Below are 10,425 nucleotides of genomic sequence, written 5' to 3'. Positions count from 1 at the left end.
AGCCCCAATGGGCTCGAAAAGCCCCATGTTCATCATGTGTCAACTGGTTTGTGGTGATTTGATTAATTAAATTGTGTTTGGCAATATGTGCCACTAAAGCACAGCTGGCATCATATGGACTACAGAAGGCCCTGCTTTATTAGCTGATCTTGAAGCCCTGTTAAGAGGGACCCTGTATTAGCCTGGTTTGGAAGCTCTGAATTTTGTTCCATTCCTTTGATTTGCTAAGTAATTCAAACATGATATGTAGGTTGACACATGCTGTAAGTCAACCTATAGAAATAATAAATCTGATATAATTTCATTTGTGTTGGGTTGTCAAGACAAATGTTGTCTTCTCCATTCAATCGCTAATATTGCTGTACATTGAAAAGGAGGTTGACTTGACACATGTGTCAGTATTTGAAGTTCCCCCAAACGGTGGGGTAGGTAAGTTTGAGAAACCGGCTCGAGATACACTTTTTGTTATATTCCATGGAATGCCCTTAACATCCCGATAGCAATGAATATCTTAAGTGCTTTGACAAAAAATCCATAAAAACATGTCATCTGGGGAAGCCGTAGTACTGTAAAAAGCACGACCAATCATTTTAGCCGGCCCGGCTAAAATAACTGGATGGCCTACCTGCCTGTCAGCCTTCCATCTGTGCACAAACTTATCTCGTGCCCTCATTGGTCATGTGCGCGTTCATGTGTGTTGGAGGAGGTGCTCTGTGAGGAAGTGGCAGATTTTTTCCGGCTGTGTATTTTCAAATTCTAGCGCACTCGAGCTGGTTTCTCCAAAATTACCTACCCCACCTTTAAGTTACTCTGATGACATTTTTATAGTAAGAAGACATTTTTGTTTCATTTATCAAATTATCAAACACCAAACTGGTTGCCAGGCAGGATCCCAGCATGCTATACTTGCAGAAATATTTAGAGGGGCCAGGGGTTAAAGGGGTCCCAGTTGCTAATTTTAACTCGAGGGTCTCCTGGCAGGTTAATCGGGCCATGCTGGGGATTACAGACAGTTTCCACTTAACTTGTGAGTAATGTCAAGTATCTATTGAACATACAAAATGGTTTCTGCAAATCCAAAAGTTTGAACAGAACTGCCAAACAATATTTTTGTACTTGAGACTTCCTGACCTCTTTCAGGAAAGGCACTTCCCTGACTGACAGGCAGTGTTTGATAAAGAACCACAGACTGAACAGTTGTGTTGAGCTGTGTGCTGAGACACAGAAGCTTGTTTGGAGAGATCACCTGATACGGTGAGAGAGCTCTTCCATTACTATGATCCCGAGGCCAAGGACCCGCTGAAATCACAAATACAGAGGAGCGCAGAGCTGGTCAAAACCTACTGAGGTGCAGAGGAGAGATTCAGCTGAGTCAATAAATAATTACGCACCGATCATTGACTATAAGCAGGTCACTCTTGGCTGGTATGGTTCTGGGTCTGATTGTTTATTATCTTTCATGAAACTATCTGATAAAGACTTTAGCTCCTCAGCTTCCTCAGCTCATACGTTCCCACAGGGCGGCACATTTGGATTAACGGCATACCAAGGGGAGCCATGTTGAGTAACTTTGTATTTCTTTGAAAAGCAAAGTCTAAGACCTTCCATTCCCATCTTGTTCCTTAAATGTGGGAATATATTATAGCATGTTTCACTTTCGATAATTATTGTTCAAAAAACAAATCTATCTTACATTTTTAAGAGAAGTACTTCAATTACACATTTTTATGAAGCATTGAATTATCTAGTTTTGCTTGGTAGAGTACATCATAAAATAATTGTCCTTGTCCTTGATGTTTTATTTGTACTACCTCTAGCGATTAATGCATATTTAGCGTATTTAAGAGTCATTATTATGGGGCATTTCATTTCTCATCAACAGTAAGAAATCCTGTCCTTGAATATAACAGTATACACGGAGTACATACAAAAGCTAAATCATCCCCAAAAGACCATCAGTACCAAACATCACTTGTTTTAAATGCTGAATCCATGACATGTGCAGGAGAAAGTTTCTTTATTGCAAATTATATTGCAAATGTATTAATATTTAAAAATCATACATTTCTCTGGTAACTGCACATAAAGTGCCGTTTAATAACATTTTGCTCGTTATCAGCCAACACAAAAACAATCGTGAAAGGAACAGATCATTTCTGTTATTGTTCTGAGAAAAAATAAGAATCTGGAATTGGTTTAAAAAAATCTGAAATCATACTAACAAGTGACAATATAATCCCATTAAAAAGGGAAGCATATCACATTTTAACTTTCTTTGTCTTCATAAGCCTCGACTCCTAAGACTTCACAATAAAACATACAAATTAAGAGCAGTTGTAGATTAAAGGAAAAAAATAAATGATGTTCGTCATTGGATTTATTGGCATTTAATTGGCAGAATATATTAGAGAGTATTTTTGTATGGTTCCAGGAGGATGGAATTAACCATAGAACAATTAAGCTTTTCTTAGCATATTGAAGTTAAACCAACCATTATAAGGTTTTCATTTAGAAGCCGCAAACCAACAGTAATAACAAAGTGTTTCATTTTCTGCTCATAGAAATATGTTTACAGTAAAACATTCAGTAATTACTTGCCGACTCAAACATCTGCTGCAATATAAGAATATATTGAGTTTATGCGGGCTTTTCCAGATATTCTGTTTATTACAGAGGAGAGTTAATGAAATGAAGTTCTATCTAAGTAATGAAATGACTCCATTATGTTCAAATCACATCAAATGAAATAGCCTGAAATCACCCATTTGTGACTAAATGCATGATATTACTTAGTTAAAAAAAAAGGGGTTAATGTCAAGAAACCAAAATGAAAACTAAATGTGTCCCTTAAAGTTCACTTAAATTGTAGGAGAAATAACTTCAGATGCTGGAAAGAAAGACAGATTTGAATGTCACAGAAACACTTGATCAAAGTTTGTGTCTACACCTGGATTTCTGCCTCCAATAGACTTGCAGTGTGGGGCCCTGAGTCGAGTCTGATACCCCCAACCCCAGTGTCAGAGACAACTGGTGAAGCACTGGGCGTCCTTATGGTGAGGGAAGACAGCGATGGGGAGAAATTTGGCGTCATGGCTGAAGGGGTGAGTCCTGTGTTCCTTGCTAAGGGGGAATACGCATATTTGCGGTAAGAGGACTTTCTTCTCATGCTTGGTATACGCCCTGGTTTTCGTGGAGGTACAGTCCTAATGCCAGGCTGAGCCACTCCTGTTAAAAGGGGTGGTGGGTACATGAGAAAGCTAGCCTCTGCTGCGAAGTCCTCACGTCCACCTTGAAGCTCCTCATCGGGGAGCATCCCGATATCGGTGAAAACGGAGGCCAGAGTCTGGAAGCGTGGCTCCCAGTCCAACATTTGTTCCCAGCTGTACTGTCCCTGCAGTTCCTCTTCTAGACAAACCAGTGAAGAGAGAGAATCTGCAGAGGCGTGGGCTTCTGAGAGCGGAGCATACCCATTTGTCCTCATGCTCTCCTCCAAATCCCTCACCCTAAGTATTGCAGGGAGTAGTCCCTCACCTCCGCCCTCCTCTTTGAAGTGGTAGAGACTTTCTGTGCTGGCCATTCCTGAGATAAAACGTTTATTGACAGATGTAATATGCTCTGGTCCTACATCGATAGAGTGACAGGAGACGGTGTCCCCTGGTAAAGCAGAGTCTGGGATCTCTGTGTCACGGTTGCCCTGCACAGATTCATCTCTATGGCATGTGTACTGATTAATCCACTTGATCTCCTGGTCTTCGGCTGTCTCACCTTCTGCTGATCCACGTCCGCTCGAGTCTGATGGATTGTATAGATTGGGAATCTCCCTTGTGGTATCCGGTACGCTGGGCTGTTCCATCTCCTGCAGAGGGATGGCCCTTGGGCCAATGGTTCTACCAAACGAGCCTGTGCCGTTGTTCAAGTTGGCGGCAATGGCAGCAGCCTTTTTGATTGATGCTTCCTTGATCTTGTACCTGAGAACCAAGCCCACAAAACTGAGGAGCACAAGGAGGAACATGATTAGCGAGATACTCAAACTAAGCATATGTGTATCAAGAGGAACCCCCGTGAGGGCCTCTGCTGAGCTGGAGATGTTGACCAAAACTAGGCAGGCGGTGGTCCTGGAGGCCAATCTGGGACTACCTGCAGACACGACCAGCTCCACCATATCTTCTTTAGCATAGGGGCCTCTTCTGCGATACACAGGACCCGACACAAAAATGGCCCCAATTGTTTTGTTTATTGAGAAAAACTGTGATGACTTCACAAGGGAGTACTCCACCATCCCGTCCACCCCTCCATCATGGTCCATCGCCATCACATAACCGACTGTCTCTCCAAGCTGGGCGTTTTCTGGCAGGAGGAATTGGTATCGCTTTTGGGTGAAGACGGGACTGAACTCATCCACTCCTTTGATGGTCACCTGAACTCTCACCGTAGCTGCTTTGTCCCCTTTGTCTCTGGCCTCCACGACGAAGCAGTATTCACTCTCTCGTTCGTAATCAAAGGTCTGTCTGGTGTGAATGTCTCCTGTTAGAGGGTCGATGGCAAAGGCCTCCTTCTTCTCGGGGCTGCCACTGCCATAGTCCATGAAGCAAGAGGACACAATAGAGTAGGTGAGCTGGCCATAGGGGCCTAAGTCATTGTCCACAGCATGGACAGAACAGGTGGGGGTAAACACTGGGAGGTTCTCCAGTACAGAACAGTTAATGGTAGGGAACATGAAGTATGGAGTGTTGTCATTGACATCCAACACTGTGATGAAGACCACAGTAAAAGCCACTTTACGTTCTTCAGATGAATCACCACCATCAGATGCTTGGATGGTGAGGGTATATTTTGAGTCTTCCTCATAGTCAAGTGAGTTGTTGACCACCAAAAGGCCAGACTGAGGGTCTAACTTGAGGTGACCTTTGCTGTTCCCTGAGATAATGCCATACCGCAACAGGCCGTTGGTTCCCAGGTCAGGATCCTGAGCACTGACCTGGACCAGCCTGGTACCTACAGGACTGTTTTCACTAACCTGTGCATGGTATCCTGTGCTGGAAAAGACAGGGGTATTGTCATTGCAGTCTGTCACAGTCACCATAACGACAGCAGAGCTGTTCAGTGGAGGAGTTCCTCGATCAGACACACTGACTGTTAGTGTGTAGCTCTCCTTGGTCTCATGGTCCAAAGGGTTACACAGAACCAGTTTTCCTACGTTTCTCATCTGATTCTCAACCTGAACCATTTTTACTTCCAGACAGAATCGCCTCTCCTCATTTCCCCTGACGATGGTGTAGTCCAAATGGGTGTTTTCGGGGCTCCAGTCTTGGTCCTCTGCAGAAAGTGTCAGTAGCGTGGTGCCTGTGGGCATGTCCTCTGGGACGGTGAGTGTAAAGATGTCCTGGAGGAACAAAGGTGCATGGTCGTTGGTATCCAGAATCAGCATATCTACGGCGGTGACAGTGGACTGCACAGGATCGCCTTCGTCTCTGGCCTCCACCAGCAGATGGACCAGGTTGCTGTTTGTGATGGCCTTCAGGGGCTTTTTGGTGAAAATAGACCCTGCAAGAAAAAACATGTTTTCAGGAGTGAATAAATTGTTATTATTATAAGATGCACTAACCAATACTTTTTATAAAGTATCCAATGGGAAAGTTAAATGGAGATTTTAGGATACTTTACATTATTCTTGTTGTTTTCAACCTAACTGTACAATACCCTATTTTTGGTAGATTTGTAATCATAGCGGAAAATATAACACGCTGAAAAGACCCAGATATTTCTGTTGGTAGAAAGTAAATTCAAGTTAAAGGTCTGATTTAAACATGACCCCAGATGAATGACAATGTTGCTTTGTGTCGACTCAAAGTTTGAATAGGCAACTGTACTTAAAAGGAGATTTCACTGTCCAAGTAAATCTTCTACTAAAGTGTGTTTCAGTTTTATTCAAACAATATATTGCAGCCAGTCATTAAGCAGTCTTTCTGAAGTAACAAAAATGATGGATGACTTTACAAATACACTTTCACGGATTGTTCCAAACATGTCTGCTTGTAAGGCAATATATTAAGAGTTAAATCAAAATTGTCCCTGTTATTAGACACCGCAATGCACCATAATTTCCTGTGTGATTATTATTTAATGAATTCCATGTGCAGACTGAGAGAGCAAATTTCCCTCTTGGATAACAATAAGGTGTTTGTCTTTTCGATGTATTGTTCCACTTTACTGCCATTTCAATTTTTGTACATGATGACTTCATTCACTATACTCCAAAGCAGCACTGTTCATTGTTAGTAAACAAATATGCATTGAGAGGCACTTCACCACAAAAACCATCACATTAACATTTCGGTTTTAGAGGACTTTTGTCAACATTGCAATTTTCAATTTTCATTGGTGCTCGTCACCGCACAATGGAGGAAATATATTTCTTTAAATATCAAACTCTGGAGTTCAATGATAGATGTCCATGAATCATTCTTGAGTGGAAAAGACTAGCCAAAAATGAGGAGCAGTGGTTTCTTTTCAGTTCTGTATAGGATTTATCTTCCCGCTAATGTTTAGACATTTTAAAAAGGGAGATACTAGGATAGGCATGGCTCCTCTGAAGCACTTTATCTAATTGCCTTCTCTGCTGCTTCTCTTCCCACTGCCCCAGAAACTCACTTGCACATCCAAGAATATGAAAAATATATACACTAGAGAAATATGCTGTGATTGGCAGAATGACAACTCTGATATTGTTTGCTGAGCTGCTAAGAACCACGCAAAGACTTTATCTGCGCCCTTTTTTTGGCCTGTTCCCCTTTTTCGATGCCAGAAAAACTGATTTGAAATTTTAAAAGAGGGAAGAAGAGGGTAGAGTATAAAAATCAGACCACAAGACAGTCATAAAACGTGTAAAGCCTACATGTAGGTAATGTCTTTACAGAAAAACTGCAATATATTTTGGATCATTGTTTTATCCTTTTGGTGACTTCTTAACCTGTCCCTTTTCTATATATGTGGAAACAGCTACTGAGGGTTTACTGTCAATGAAAGCTTGTTTGGAGGATGTTTTTTCCATCAGTAAAGCAGTAAAACTATCTCACCATTGTCTGGCTCGATGTAAAAGCCTTGTAAAGGAGATGAAAGAAGCCTGTAGGTGATCTTCCCATTGAGTCCAGCGTCTCTGTCGGTAGCAGACACTGACAAGATGAACGTGTCTGCTGTAACCAACTCTGACAACTCCACCTTGAACAGAGAACAAATAGTAAGTCACATCTGAAGAAAGATTATGATGTAAAGTCTATATCCAGTCAATTGCCACTTTCTTATAAGGTTAATACATTTGTTTTACTGCTCCAGAACTCAACATTTGTAAGAAGGACTTTTGAGTTGTAAGGTGTAATAACTCTTTAATTCAGAGGATCCTTCAAATGGACAGTTCCACTTCTATTTAGAAAAACAGAAACATTCAAATAATTCAGTCAACATTTTGACATTTTTTAAAGTTCTGACTTGATTTTTTTAGTTCTGACTTTTATGGAGTTTTTGAAGTGGAAGAATCGTTCAATTAACTAATATTTGTCAAAACGCAACTGGTGGCTTTGTATAAAGTGCCAGCCTTGTGACCATTTATTTAAAGTGTGCTCCACCAGGTTAAGAAGTCAAAGTCAAAGTCAACTTTATTGTCAATCTCAAAATATGTTTGTGCACACAGAAAGATCGAAATACTGTTTCCCACAGTCCCGAGGTATAAAATAAAAATAAAGGATAACAATATATATATAAAATATGTATATACAATAAGTGCTATAGAACTAAGAAGTGTTGTTTACCCAACACATTTCCACTATGTGAAATGCAGGATACATTATTTCTTGAGATTGACCTATACTAAAGAAAGAACAGTAAGAATGCTTTTAACTACCCTGCTTTTGGACCAGTCTTTTTTTTAAATCTGCCTCGTGAATTCTCCGACTTTATGAAAGTGACAGACCAAACCACAGGAGTGCCTCTTTGATGACATAAGGAGTATGCACCAAAACAGAACAAGTTATACTGAAGTATAATGTGCACCAGACACATGGTTTTTTATAACCCTGTAACCAAAAGGTAGTTCTTCTTAATCACTTTAATAAAACATAAACAAATAAGGTAAACTTCAAAATGTAATGGAAGGTTATACCTTCTGTCATTTCACAGTAATACAATGCATGTACTGTGCTATTCATGGCATTGTGACACACACCAGTATGTATGTGTACCTTTAATCTTCTTCAACACATATAATAATTTGTACCTGGTAGGAAACCTTGGTGAAGACTGGAGCGTTGTCATTGACGTCAAGCACTTGAACTTTGACCTCTCCAGTGGTCTGGTGGAGGGAATCAGAGGCCCAGACTACCACGGTGTACTCTGTCTGCTCCTCATAGTCCAGGGCCTGAGTCAGGGTGACTACACCAGTATATTGATCAATGGCAAAGGGGTCATTGAGGCTATTGTTGCCTGAAAAGCTGAAGGTGATGGTCGAGCTCAAGTCCACATCATTGGCAGTGACCTGGGTGACCATGTAACCTGCTGGCAGATCTACAATACCAAAGAAGAGGTCCAAATAAGTCCACAAACAGACAAAGAACAAACGCAGTGTTTATATAGTGTTTATCTATGACAGCAGTAGTGCTTACTCTCTGCTATAACTACAGGCTCCATGGGGGGGATGGCGGGGCTGTTGTCATTGACGTCCACCACCTGGACCCTGATGGTGGTGGTGCTGCTGAGCGGAGGGTTCCCCCTGTCTGCGGCCTGCAGGACCAGTCTGTAATATAAAATGTAGTAAAAAATTAATGATTGCACTTTGGATATTATGGCTAGGTAGTTTATGTTTTATGCTGGGCTGGAATTGTATGGGATATTGTACTCTCAATAACAAGCGAGGACATTAAAAGAAACACGACTTTCACTCGAGCAGACTTTTGAGCTGAACTACTTTGAGCTAAAAATATTTAAAGAAGAAAGCAGTAAAACTGCACAGTGCCAGATATAAAATAAATATAGAGTCTTGCATACAAATCCTAATAAAGATAAAACATAGATTATTTGGTCAACATGGAACAACTACAGCTTCGGCAAGGGTTTGACAAAGAGTCAAAGGCAGAAACTCTTAATATAATTAAATGGTTTGTTGCTAAAAATGTAAACATGTAATACAGATAACTTTAAAGATTGACAAAATATGCCATGGATATTTGAAGTAAACTCACTTAGGATGCTTATACAGAGACTAGCTATGAGAGGATGGCACAATTTAGTTCAAGTAAAAACATATACATTTATTCTGTCTCAACCATCACACTTTCTAGAAATAGTAACATATTTATTTTTTAAATCAATGTAATCGTACTTGTATGAAGGGGTGATCTCGCGGTCCAGCAAGACATTGGTAGCAAGAATCCCACTAACAGAGTCCAAGACGAACGCTTCGTTAGAGTTACCGGACACAATGGAGTAATCAATCTGTCCGTTCACCCCGCTGTCAGCATCAGACGCAAACATCTGCAAAAATGTGGGTGTTTAATGACCTCTTAACACCAATCATCACAACTAAATATATGATATACATGCTTGGTATTTCTAATGTCAAAGGGTTTAATATTCATAACATCTACCTGCATGATGTAGGTGTTGTGCACCTGCCCCTCCCAGACAGCTGTTCTGTAGCTGCTGTGTTCAAACACCGGTGCATTGTCATTGACATCCAGCAGGCTGATGGAGACCCTGCAGTGGGCCGTCTGCAGCCCGCTGTCAGCCAGCACCACCAGATGGATCTCAGCGCTCGCCTCAAAGTCCAGGGACTTATCTTTCTGCACCCGGATCTCACCTGGAGGAGAGGAATAAGCCATTAGTAAGACATATCCCAAAGACTGTGACCACCCAACATCAGACACTGGTAAAGCTCTTTCTATTTCATGTCGATATATATATTTTTTTTAAAGGTCCCATGTCATGCCTTTACGGTTATTACCCGTCCCCTTGTGTGTTATGTAGCTTTTTATGCATGTAAACGGTCTGCAAAGTCACAAACCCTCAAAGTACACAGAACACAGAAAAGACCTGTCTATGCTGCCCCAGAACACCTCGTTGGAGATTTTCTTTTTCCATTTTTTTCTTTCGGGAACCAAGTGACGTAACCAGGGGCGGACTGGGAGGAAAAAGTGACCCAGGGATTAATTGACAGACAGGCCCACTTAATGCGTGGCATGTATCGGCCGGCCGGCTACGAAAGTATGGTACTTAACAAAAAACCCTATGCATTTTATGTTATTTTGGACAATTATTCATATAGTAATCACATTACCTGAGCCCTTGAGTTGCCTAGAGTAAAATAGCTACAGCATATATTTAGTGATTTTAATGTTAACAGATCATTGATGCAATAACATTTTGACCCAATTTGCC

The 10,425-nt window shown here is 41.1% G+C and overlaps 1 protein-coding gene across 1 annotated transcript in view; it reads right to left on the bottom strand.

Moving 5' to 3' along the window:
• Positions 1-2,007: 2,007 nt before the first annotated feature.
• Positions 2,008-10,425, bottom strand: part of dchs2 (dachsous cadherin-related 2) — a 29,939-nt gene continuing 21,521 nt past the window's right edge. Inside the window, exons 15-20 of the mRNA XM_010795574.1 lie at positions 9,636-9,847; positions 9,371-9,522; positions 8,655-8,785; positions 8,270-8,556; positions 7,077-7,218; positions 2,008-5,544 (exon numbers count right to left, since the gene is read on the bottom strand). Coding sequence (XP_010793876.1) covers positions 2,942-5,544; positions 7,077-7,218; positions 8,270-8,556; positions 8,655-8,785; positions 9,371-9,522; positions 9,636-9,847 — 3,527 coding nt within the window. The 3' untranslated portion in view covers positions 2,008-2,941. The remainder of the gene's footprint in view (positions 5,545-7,076; positions 7,219-8,269; positions 8,557-8,654; positions 8,786-9,370; positions 9,523-9,635; positions 9,848-10,425) is intronic.

This window comes from Notothenia coriiceps, unplaced genomic scaffold (assembly GCF_000735185.1).
Source record: "Notothenia coriiceps isolate Sejong01 unplaced genomic scaffold, NC01 NC01_scaffold00037246, whole genome shotgun sequence".
In the NCBI taxonomy this organism is placed as follows: Eukaryota; Metazoa; Chordata; class Actinopteri; order Perciformes; family Nototheniidae; genus Notothenia; species Notothenia coriiceps.
The sequence above is the reverse complement of the archived record's forward strand: the minus strand, read 5'-3'. Positions and strand labels throughout refer to the sequence as shown.